Here is a 13,045-nt window from a genome sequence, read left to right on the forward strand (position 1 = left end):
GAAGAAAGGCCTCTTCATGTGGAATTTTCTGCTAAACTCCCTCCAGATTGCCTGTCTTGGGAAACTATTCGTGCACCGTGTGTTATGAGTTCCTTCCTTCTAGCTTGGTTTTTATAAGGGCACCCATCACCCTAGTATTAAGCACTGTGACTGAACAGTGGATAGAGGTAGCCATACAGTCTCTTCTATCCCCTTTTGGCTCTTTTACTTGCAGTACCATCTGCTCGTGTTTTTCCACGGAATGGAGACCTCAAATGTGTCCCGCACCAGTTTTTAAAAAGGCAGCAATTCCTTGAAAGCCAGAGCTATCACTTACATCTGAAAATAGCAGTGAATTATATTTTGGCACAGGCACACCAAATGTTATCTAGATTTCACAAAGTTGGAAACAGAGAGGCCCATGCTCCCTTGCTAATAGAGTAAAGGGTAGAGTAATTAGTCAATGCTCATGTGTTTTCTTTTTTCTTAAGCCTTGTCTCGGAGCAGACTGAGGTGTTTATATGGTTAGCTCAGTGTACGGTGGGGACTTTTAGGGCAGCAGGATGCATACACCCAGTTAGTGCACTGTCTGGTAGTACAGTCACACCTCAGCTTGCCATCCACCAACTCTTAGGGTACGGATAGACTGAGAGGATCTATCGGAAAAAGAGACACAAAATGTGTTCTGCATTTGTCGGAAGAGGCTTTTCTGAAATTTGGCCCATCTAGACCAGGCCAAATTTCAGAAAAAACCCTCTTTCAAAAGCTCCCTTCTTCCTTGTGGAACAAGGAATACAGGGGCTTCCGAAAGAGTGTGTTTGCTCTTCTGAAAAAAAAAAAAAAAAAAAAAAGCAGAAGAGAAAACACATTCCCTGGACATGGCAGAGTTTTTTCAGAACCCCCCCCCCTTCCCTCCGCAGTCTAGCCATACCCTATGTCTAGACAAGCCCTTATTTGTTGTTGCAGGCATAGTGTGGCTTCCCTTCTGTGCTACCCAATCCTCTAGTAACAGGGCTAGCTGTTTTAGGATTAGATTTCCACTGCTGTCTAGGGGATTTAGATGCCCATTTCCCATTTTAATAGAAAGCAGGCATCCAAATCCCCCTACCAGCAAACTCCTATACTTGGGAGTAACTGACATTACAAAATATTTAACTACTGCTCATCACAATTTGCTTAATATGATGAGTAAACCTCTGGCTCTGTTGAGGCTAATTTCAAAACTCCCTTTGACTTTAATGGAATCAGAAGATTTTCACACCATTTCTTTCCTTAGCTGTGTTGTGTTACTGTGAGCAATTCTTACCTCTATCAGGTACTTGCACTGAGCACTCCTCTCTGTAACTGGAATTTACCAAAATTAGGAAGCAGGTGGGTTCCTTAATGTAATGGTTTTATACTGTCACGAGAGAGGGGCAGGAGCAGTTTCACCTATCAGAATTCTTCAACGGCAATAGTGTGACCCTCCCGCTTCATGTGGGAGCAGTCGAGGGCCCTCATTCAGCACATGCCTAACTTTATACACAGGGGTAACCCACTGACATCAATTGTGCTGACATACTTTTCTGAATCAGGACCTTGGTTGGGAAGAGGTAGTAGTTTGATTCTTTCTCTACCTTTTCTCGTGCATATTATTGCCAAAGTAACTTAGATAAAAAAAAATTTCAGACGTGATCTGCTTTTTCCTGCAAACATTCAATATTTGTTTGATAAAATAAACAGCCCAGATTTTCAAAACTGAATTGTATTATTGAGTGCATCAGTTACTGGGTAGCTAATATGAGACACTGTAAATGTAGATGATCCTCACATCTGTAAATAAGGCAAAAGAATTGCATTTGTTTTGGCAATGGCTGTTGGGTTTAGATGCTATAAATGCAATTAAAGGAATGTGTCCCCCCCCCCCCCAGCGATATACTATCCATCTCTCCAGACACTCTATCAGGGTATGTCTACGCTACAAAGTTAATTCGAACTAACGGACGTTAGTTCAAATTAACTTTGATAGGCGCTACACTAGCGCTCCGCTAGTTCGAACTTAATTCGAACTAGCGGAGCGCTTAGTTCGAACTAGGTAAACCTCATTCCACGAGGACTAAGCCTAGTTCGAACTTAATAGTTGGAATTAAGGGCTGTGTAGCCCCTTAATTCGAACTAGTGGGAGGCTAGCCCTCCCCAGCTTTCCCTGGTGGCCACTCTGGCCAACACCAGGGAAACTCTATTGCCCCCCTCCTGGCCCCGGACCCCTTAAAGGGGCACGGGCTGGCTACGGTGCCCATGCCAGGTGCAAGCCTGCCAGCACCCAGCCAGCAGACCCTGCACCTGGCACAGCTCGAGCCAGCCACCCGATGCCCCTCAGCCCTCCCCCTCTTCCCGGGACCAGGCTGGCGGCTCCCGGGAGCTTGCCCAGGACCGCAAGAGGCAGGCACCCGCCTGGTTCAGTGCAGTCATCGTGGACCTCGTCCATGACCTCCGTACTAGGCACAGGAAAGCGGCTGTCTAGGGCAGGAGAGCTGCCAGCCTGGCCACCCAGGAGCAGGTTTGCATGAAAATCAAGGTGGTCCACTGAGACCCCTGACCCTGAGCCCTGAGCTTACTATGGCCGTACTAGGTCAGACCAAAGGTCCATCTGGCCCAGTAGCCTGTCTGCCGACAGCGGCCAACCCTAGGAACCCTGGAGGGGATGGACTGAAGACAGTGACCAAGCCATTTGTCTCATGCCATCCCGCTCCAGCCTTCCACAAACTTCAGGCAGGGACACCACTCCTACCCCCTGGCTAATACCACTCCATGGACCCAACCTCCATGACTTTATCTCACTTCTCTTTAAACTCTGTTCTAGTTGTAGCCTTCACAGCCTCCTGCAGCAAGGAGTTCCACAGGTTGACTCTTTGCTTTGTGAAGAAGAACTTTCTGTTATTAGTTTGAAGCCTGCTACCCATTCCTTTCCTTTGGTGTCCTCTAGTCCTTCTATTATGGGAACTAATGAAGAACTTTTCTGTATGCACTCTCTCCACCCCACTCGTGCTTTTATAGACCTCTATCATATCCCCCCTCCATCTTCTCAAAACGCTAATTCGAATTAATTTTTTAGTCTGGATGCGTTAGTTCGAATTAGCGCTGTAGTGTAGACATATCCTCAGAATACTCTCAACAATTATTCCAAACTCTGAATGCATTGAAAGTAACTCACAGTGTCATGAGCAGTGTATCTATCGTAGCATTTTATACTGTAATCCATCACAATCATATCTGAGCTTAAGAAGGGTAAAACAGTCTATTACCAATAAGTACTAGCCTCAATCATTCCCAAAACCAAAATCTATTGAGAAGTCCTACCAAAGCTAAGAATTACTAGCAATTTAATGGATCATACTTTTTGAGATTTGCTTATTGTGAATTATTGGAGTATGAGTACATGGTAGAGAAAACTCATAGAGAAACAAAAAAGGTATGATTGCAGCAACTTTTTATAGCATCAGGACTTTTATGTGAGCAGGATGAGGTTTCAAAGCTCTGAGTTTTTTCAGACTTTAATGAAGTTTGGCATTCTAGTAAATATTCACTAGAAGTCTGTGAGCTCATGTACACCCCTGGAAAAGATCATCTGGTGTTTTCAAGTATTTGATGTGTATGACTTCTGAATAATGAAACTCATTTTTCTTGGGTGAAAAAAACCCCTTAGGTCTTTATTATTGCCCTACTTCACCCCTGAAGCTCTGAAGTTCAAGGCAATTTTTACATTTATGACACATTTTTTCACTCCTAAAATATTTCACTTTCCCAAAATGCATCAGCTAGGGAGGATAGACTGTCCCTCAACCATACAACACCAAAAAATATACAAGTTCATGGTTTTCTTTCATCTGAACACGTGCAATAACGATAGGGCCACAAACTGAAGAACTAATTCCAAACAATTAAACACTCCAATCAAAGACTATAATTTTGATACATCTAGATAAAATTTGTATTGAAACACTAATCTAAACTGGAAGTTTGGGAAGTTTTCATACATCTTTGCCATGGCAGCAAATGCTGAACTGTTGTCTTTCCTTCCTAATTTCAGATGATGCAAAAAATGGAAACATGGAGTAGGCTAAGAAAATTAATTCTCAAGACTTTCACTAGTCTAGGGGAAACCAGGAAGTCTAGTTATAGGGCTCATTGTAAATCTTGGTATTTGGAATCTGATCCAGTTTCTCTGAAGTCAATAGGCTTGATAAAGGTAGTCAAATCAAATTCAAAGCGTGTGAGTTTTATGATTCGTTATGGATAAGAGCCCATAGTAGGAGAAAGTAGACAACGACTAATCAAATGGCCTTATAATTTTGGTGATTTCCAACAAACTTTATTGAAAGCAATGAGCAATAAACAAAATCATAAGTGATTTTGTTGCAATTACATGCATAGTTTTATGGAATGATACTGCATATAGGATCACCTTTACTGTACATAGTGTTAAATATAATAAACCTGTTGTATTAAGCTTTATAAAAAGAGTTCATCAGCTGCAACTGGCTTTCAAATATGCCTCTGCTTAGTACTTGGAAAATTTTATAAATAATCTTTAAAAAACAAGTCTAACAAAAAGACTAAAACACATTGGAACTTCCACTGTCATCTCTGAGTTCCAGAAATACGACTATTAAAAAAAAAAATCAAATGCATTAGTATGCCTATATTGACACTATTACAACTAACTCCATGAACATTCAGACGACACGTTGATTTCTTATACTCATGCTGTCACATTGGTACAGAGTGACAATGATTCTCAAGGCATGTTCAAGGCCTGTGCAATGAGATAGTATAAATATATGATTATTGATCGTTTCAACCACAGGATATATAACTGACTGTATTAAAAACATACAGACTTGATACTGTTTATCAGTTAAAATTCCTTAGAGTAAAAAGGGCAGTTGCTGTTATTGGAACGGAAACAAAGAGCCTATTAAACACAAAATATGTCTTCAGCCTTGTCCTGATTACAAGACAGCTAGCAGCACCACTGAACACATTTTAATGACCTTCTAATTGTTTACATGCACGTGTTAAAGATCGGTTGAATATATCTATTTGAGAGATAAATATATTTAAAATACCTGATGAGAGTTCTATTTCCTGGGGTATTTTTTAGCCTATTTTCCAATCAGAGAAGAATGGGGAGTAGGTGGGTAAAATTGACACAAGGTTAATTTCATCCTGAGCTTGATGGCAGATCAATATTTTATTTCCAAGGTATCCACTCAACCCAAGCTGCTTGCCCTGGCAGTGTGTATTATGCCCAGATAATTTCTTATTAAGATTGCTACTTCTGTTGCTTACAGCTCATAAAGCAAGGTGTTCTGGGTGAGTATAAACAAGGCAGAGTCTTTTAAGATACATTTTCTGTAAATGCAAAAATGTTGTTGAAATATGCAGTTCCCTATACCACCTGCCCCAGTGGAAACCAAGATTGATTTTCAAGGAATACAATACATTACATTTGGAATCCTTATGACAAAGATGTAATATTGGAACGTCCACCAGGGGGTGCAATAATTTTTTGAGCAGTGCGTCTTGCAATATGGTCATCCGCTTGAGATCCTAGAAGAGAAGACATAAAAACTGAAGGACTGAAAACAAAGTGCTGACTCCATTGATTTACATAAAGGTAATTATTAAATGAAATGTTTTTGTTCCTAATGCTATATATGTATCTATACACATGGGTAAATAATAGCAATTTATTTGTCCGTAATGTATATTGATTTGGAAACTGAATAGTAAAATTCAAACACAAATAACAACCTACATTTTTTACACTTTGGGACTTTATAAATAAGGTAGCAGCTGTAACATGACCAATGAACTGTATGATCTGTAGATTTTTGTAATTTTTAGTTAAAATGCTTTTGAACCCTCCTAGTCAGCAAAGAAGGTGCAATCTATAGTGATAATTTGAAGATTAAATAATCTTATTATATTTTCATGTTCAGACTCAGTTTTCACAAAATGTATTTCAAGCTTAGTAGTGGGGAAACTAAACATGCATAATGAGAATAATATAAAAAGTTAATTATAGGAAATGCTGTCAAATGCAAAGAAAAACTACATTCTGATTGGAAAGAACTGGAAAATTCTAACTGGGTTCCTGGAAATATCTTTTATTTACATGCTGATTCTAAGAATTTTTTGTAATGATTTGTTTCTCCATGAATAAATAGCTTCCAGATAATAACATTCTGGAACTCCAGTTCATGTGTTGCTCTCAAGGACCTATGGGGTCTTAGCCCTTTAAGAGTAAAATGTTAGCAACTACAGTATAATGTGGCATTTACCTTAAAAATTCTTTTTTGCCATGGCGCACAGGTTTATGCACTAAGCATAGTGTGACACTAAGCTGAGCAGTATCACATGCATGATGTTCATATGTGACAAATAACTCAAGAAAATGCATGTGGTACTCCCATGATTCAAATAAAACTCAAAATTGTATCACTGTGGCTAAAATAGCAGTGATATGTGTATGGAAATTACCTTTCATAATATGATTTTTTTATGCATAAGTCAAAAAATTTCAACTTTATTTACACCAGGTTTATACCAAAATTAACACAAAATAAGTGTAAACCTATGGGTACATCTAAACTACATTCCTCCGTCGACGGAGGCATGTAGATTAGCCAGATTGGTAGAGGGAAATGAAGCCGCGATTAAAATAATCGCGGCTTCATTTAAATTTAAATGGCTGCCCCGCTCTGCTGATCAGCTGTTTGTCGGCAGATCAGGGCAGTCTAGACGCGACACGCCGACAAAGAAGCCTTTCTTGATCGGCACAGGTAAACCTGGTTTCACGAGGCATACCTGTGCCGATCAAGAAAGGCTTCTTTGTCGGTGCGTCGCGTCCAGACTGCCCCGATCTGCCGACAAACAGCTGATCGGCAGAGCGGGGCAGCCATTTAAATTTAAATGAAGCCGCGATTATTTTAATCGCGGCTTCATTTCCCTCTGCTGATCTGGCTAATCTACATGCCTCTGTCGACGGAGGCATGTAGTCTAGACACACCCTATGATAGTAAAACTATGTAGTACTCTTCCCTTTCCTTATGAAAGGGAAAAAAAGGATGGCTGTCATAACAACTCGTTTGCATCTTCAGTTCAGGAAACATAGCTCACAAGCAGTACATCTGTGATGCAAGTGTTTTATACCTTTACAGAGATGTGACAGTCTCCCAGCCACTGGCTGAAGCATTGCTGCTCAGAGCATTCATCAAAAGATCTGGGTGATCATTCTCCTCATTTCTGCTTCCCTCATTAGCTACTAGTTTAGCTGTGATTCTCCTTTTTCAAAATAAAATCTCAAGAGACTGTCTTTTTCATCTACCCAGTGACCTCTCCTAGAACAAGCTAGTATACACAAGCATTTGTCACCTCACCTCCACTCTAGCCACAGTATACTGAATTTGCCTATTGCAGTACATGTGCTTATTAATTTTCTCTTCTTCCCCCGCTCCCTCTAACTGCCTGGACCTTTGTACTTTAACCATATAATACTAACCAATGCCTTTTCTTAGTTTGTATCCCAGGCATCTTCCTCTCATAGGTTTCCTATGTATCCAACCACTTCTATTCTGGAGTTGGTAAAGGATACAATTCAGAGTGAATTCCTGGATCCAATCAAGTCAATAGGAATTTTGCCATCAATTTCAAGGGGGCCAAGATTTCAACCTCTGTTGTCAGATCTTATTATTCTGATGACTGTCCTTGGCTTCTTTGTCTTCTCTCCTTCATCCGCATTGGCCACCTCATTTTTTAATTCAAACTTGACATGCAGCCTCTCTGGTAGCTTGTGACCTACATTCTTTAATGTATTTGCAACGACAGGTTTCAACCATCTGGAATAATTTTGTGTTGCTTTTGTATGTAAGATACTATAGTTCTGCAAATTGTACAATAATGGGAACAGTGATTTCTCAAGAGCAGCAAGGCAATCATCACATAAACTTGGTAGTTAATTCAATTTGTCTTTTGCATTAGCAGACATTACTAATGCAATTCCGTCCCTCCATCTTTTCCTCCTCCTTGAGTAATATACCATAAGCTCTGCTCCTGCCACTGATCTCAGTGTGAATGGTTCCCTGCATTGGTTTGAAGCTGTGTTAACTTCAGCAGGGCTCCTCATCGTTGTGTAGGTATGTGTGCATGAAGCTCACTGCAAGACTGGGGTCTGGTTTGTAAACAGTATTTGCACTTCTCAGTTAGTCTAAGCCACCCATGTTTACCTCTACCTGCAAATGCTACTGTGCCCACTGAGTGAACTTACCAGACAAGCTGAATCCTGACTGATGCAGATTACGGACAGGGAGAGTTGGTATTTTGCCTGAACAGGGAGCTATCCTTGAAGTAGGAGTGGGGGCTACAGCTTTCGCAGAAACAATGACATCATGTACAGGCCCATCATAAAGCCCCCTGGGAACACCATGAATTTCCGCAAGCTGTAGTGAGATAGATGACAAACATGTGAGGTGATTCTGAATGAAATGATAAGAAGGTTGAATGTGAAATCTGTTCCCTTACTGATTTTTCTTCTCTCCATCATACATATCCTGATTAATTAAGGAAGAGTTGTACATAAGTTCAGGTTATTTGTTTGAGAAGTAACAACACTAAACATTTGCTCTGGGAAATTATTTTACAAGGAGTTATGTAGCTTTAGGCAGGCATAAAAAAAAAGAAAATGGCAGGTCAGTTTTGGGCTCTATCAAATTTGTCAGTCTCCCACACAAGTTAAATTGGCCACTTAGCGATGATGGTGTATCCTGGCTGCTCCAAAATATAACAGAGAGATGAAATAGGAAGTGTTTGCTGTCTCTGTGACTTGGATACAGTGAACATGGTTCTCATTTTATACTAAGGCCCCTTTACACTGTTCTCACTTTAAATTACAATTATACCCAGTTTGGAATTGTGTAAATGGGCCTTTGGGGAAATCAGAATCAAGCCCAGTGTCTTCAGTGATCTATTATTAATTTTAGAATTATTAATACTGTTAACATCTTTATTTTATAGTGCCTCAGTGCATTTGTGAGCTCTGTACACTACCACAAAGATATTGGCCCTTCCCTGAACAGCTGATTCTTCAAACCAGTATTCTTCACTTTCTAACATTGAGATCAATAATTGCACTTCCAGGTGCTAGCTCGGCACCTTGCAATGGTTAATGAGAAAGGGGTGGTGCATAATTTTGCCTTATTTGCAAAAGACTCACTGTATTTTTATTTTTTTGTTACACAGAACACACACAAAAGGAATTTTTTTCCAACTCATATTCCATCCTGGTTTTCCTTTGGTATGTTGTGAGTTCTGATGTGACACAACAGAACTTGACATAGCATGATTATAATGTCCTATTGCATAAAGTCTTTAAACTATCCATCTTCCTGACTGATAAAAAGATCTAAAGGTGATGTGGAGAAGTACTCTATTCACATTATTATCTGTGGATAGCCATTTCTCATCCAAGTCATACAATATACCAGTCATTTTATAATAAAAAACTAGAACAGAGCACTTAAAAACAGAAAAAGGTTTGGATTTGAGCATAATGAAGTCAGGACAGATACAAATTGTAAAGAATAACTATTCTGAATTTTAAAACAGCATTTCAGTTTCATTGCTAACCTCTGATGCCATTTGGTCTTCAATCTCTGTAATACTGAAAACTGAGTAAAGTTGATATGCACTGCAATATTTTCCATTGTGAACCCCTTTCTGCCTCCAAAGAGCCACTGCTAGACAAGGGACCAAGAAATGTAGTGTAGACAACCAGAATAAATGCCCACAGTATCAAATGCGGCTGCCAAAATGAATTAACTTCACAAGCAATCAGCAACCACATGATCTGATGCCAAATTATTATTTAAGTCGGAGTCTAGGAACCTCCAGCTCCATGTAAGCAAAAGTTTATATTTCGCAAAGTGCCCTCTTTGGATGATGAAAAATGACACAATGTTTTTACTTTCAAACATAACAGAAATGGAGTTTGATTGGTAACAGCCTGAAGGCCTTTTGTCAAATCAAATGCGATCAACCAGACTTAGTAATGGCTTATCTGCAAGCTAAGAAGGGTGCAAGATGTGAGGGGAAAAAACAGGTAAAAAATCATACAGGAGCAATTCTTATTTTACAGGGTAAGTGTCAGTTTCTTGGCTATACCAAAAAGTTAGGAAGGAGTGGAAGTGGGTGAGAGGGCAGGTAATACGGTCACTGCACTGATCATTGCTTTCATTCCAGTTTTAAATTAACAGAAATGGCAGCTTTAAAAGCTGAGGCTAGTTGCCATTAACAGGATTTAGAGGGTTTTTTTTAAAGGTTCTGTCAGTTTCTCTTACTTGGTTGACCTTCCATGGTTGGACCTCTATTACAGCAATGAATTCACAAACTGGAAATCACATCATGTGATTATTGCTGTACTTGTCAATGTGACTTGGTGTGTTCGGGAGAAATGAAGTGGTGACTGATATTTGCCTTCCATACATCAAATAATGAAAACATCCACAAACCACATGGAAAAAATGGAGGCGAGTTGCAGCTAAGCATTGATGATGTAAAGAGCCACCAACGAAAGCTAGGGTAGAATAAATCTCATTGGTCCTATAAAAAAGGAACTACTGTAAATATTTCTGAGCTCCTTGTATTAGTACCTTATCTATTAATTGTTTGCATACATGCAGAAATAGATCATTCCTGTGACAGAATTGCAATACCAATCCTTCCCCAGTCTCCAGCACAGGGGATATGACTAGCAGGAAGGGAGCATCTGTGCATACCAGCAATCCAGGGCAAAATGAGCAACCTAAAGAATAAGTTCAATCCTGAAAAGTACAGTACTGGGAATCCCAATGACTTTGACATTTTTAAGGATTTACTCCAGTCTAAAAATTCTTATAATCAAATGTGTAAACAGATTTAAAGTGTATGTTCAGAATATACTAATGATCAATTTGCACAACTGGCAAATTCTTATTGGCTCCAAAAATTCTTAAAAGAACTTTATTAATTTCATTATGGTATATATCATCAGGTGTGGTTGCCTACATGTCTACTTGAAATGTAGACCTACTAAGGCCAGGAGATCTCTAATGAGAAATATCTACAACTAAATTGTACATCTCATTCAAATTCAATACATTGTTTCATTATTATATATAATCTTTTATCTTTCAAATGTAATTCAGAAGGACCATGTAATGAGATACATAATGGATTTTACATCTTTCTATGTTTCCTGTCTACTCTCCTGTAATTAGTAGGATACTAGTTTACCCACAAATCTCTTTGAAGACATTCCATTTGTCTAAGGAGACACACATACCTTATCAGCCAATATTAAATATTTGATGGATCTGTATGTAAAATCCAAAACAATGTTCTTTTAAGATTAATGTAAATTAAGAGGTGGCATTAGGTGAATGAGTTGTCATATAAGCCAAGCAATGCACAATAGCAGTTGATAGTTTAACACCTTTTCAAGGCCTAAAAGCAGATAACATTAATATTTTTGTTCCTGTAAAGGGCCCCCTTTCCCTTCTTAGTCCTACCTGGATATTCTGGGATGCTGTAACACAACACTAATAGCAATCTGAGAATAGATATAAATTAGTAGAGGGATGGTTTTCTTGAAAATAAAAGTTCTCCTTACCCTGTTTCTTGCCTTTATTCTTTTGTAAACAAAATCAGGGAATGTCTTTCTAGGAACAAAGCGACCAGTTCCTTGGGTGACAAAGAGGTTTCCATCTTCCATCACAACTTTTCCTTGACTTATAACCACAGTAGGGGCACCACGGCACTCTAGTCCTTCAAATATATTATACTCCACATTCTAACAAATCCAAACCAGGATATTCAGTGTTAGTTTAGGGTTAAAAACAAAAAAAACCACAAACTACCCAATAATATACACACATGTATGTAATACTTTCTTCATGCATAATTAATCATTCCTTAAATAATCCTTTACATAAGATTTGAAACAATATGAACCTCTATTAATTTGGTGAGCTAAAACAAACTGGAATAAACAGACAAAACTGATGAACATTTAGCAATGACCTAACCCCACACAGTCTGCTACTTGGGAAGCAAACCAGAGCCCAGTTTTAAGTATGGATTGCTTAACCTCCATCTCCAGCAGGCTTATGATGAAACTCACCTTGGACTGAGAATCTTTTGCTATGTTTGTTCAGCAACTGCTATAACAGAACTGGTTGAAAAATACCAGTTATATTTTATGGGAAATTTGAAAACATTTCATTTTTCAAAACTTCCCATAGAGTATTTTTTTCTTATTTTTAATAGGCTCCCACCTTCAAATGATTTTTTTCAGCTCTCAAAAACAATGCTTATTAAAAGGTAATAATTTTAGGTTTCTGAAGAGCAAAAGTAATTTTTCTGTATTGCATATCAAACTGAAACACACGCTTTAACTGAAAAAAGTCAGTTTCCTGTTCAAAGAAGAAACAGAAAACTTCATTTTCCTCAAAATAATTCATTTTGGTCAAGAACGCGTTGTGTTAAAATGTTTCAACAAAATAATGTAAATCAGTTCTATCCTTTACATTTAACTAACATTACCTGTTGGTTTACTGCTAACACTTCAAATGTTACTCAAGTTCTAGATGAACTGTCAAACCCTAGGAAAGGCAGAGCTTGAACAGACAATTCCCCAATGGTATATTCCCAAAGATAAAGTGACAAGCCTATCTGGGACCAGGGAAGCAAAGCTGAGGTCTGGATCTCCAATAAGACTCGTGTTGATTAAAGATTCCCTTTGGCAAAAGGTTTTGAGAGTGGAGGTATTTCTCAGCTAATTAATCATTTTCACAGATAAGAATGAGGAGGCATTCCTTAGCAGCTGGCATTCATGAAGTTCCAAATAGTTGAAATGGGAATTTACCTGAGAAAGACTGAGTAAATAGGAACCCAGGATTAGTTCCAGTATGAATGGCCCCTACCCAACAGTTCTAATTGGATCTTGCCTCCTCTTTGTAGTTTTATATTTGAAAAGAGCATATGCCTT

The 13,045-nt window shown here is 38.9% G+C and overlaps 1 protein-coding gene across 3 annotated transcripts in view; it reads right to left on the minus strand.

Moving 5' to 3' along the window:
* Positions 1-4,297: 4,297 nt before the first annotated feature.
* Positions 4,298-13,045, minus strand: part of DPYSL4 (dihydropyrimidinase like 4) — a 32,623-nt gene continuing 23,875 nt past the window's right edge. For 2 of the 3 annotated variants that reach the window (XM_075935237.2, XM_014580349.4), the window contains exons 12-14: positions 11,669-11,848; positions 8,291-8,462; positions 4,298-5,571 (exon numbers count right to left, since the gene is read on the minus strand). In XM_075935237.2, the coding sequence (XP_075791352.2) occupies positions 5,480-5,571; positions 8,291-8,462; positions 11,669-11,848 (444 nt within the window). In that variant the 3' untranslated portion in view covers positions 4,298-5,479. The remainder of the gene's footprint in view (positions 5,572-8,290; positions 8,463-11,668; positions 11,849-13,045) is intronic. The other variant, XM_089780179.1, reaches the window with a different exon arrangement.

The sequence above is a fragment of the Pelodiscus sinensis genome, chromosome 8, assembly GCF_052426305.1.
Source record: "Pelodiscus sinensis isolate ZL-2025 chromosome 8, ASM5242630v1, whole genome shotgun sequence".
NCBI classification, from domain to species: Eukaryota; Metazoa; Chordata; order Testudines; family Trionychidae; genus Pelodiscus; species Pelodiscus sinensis.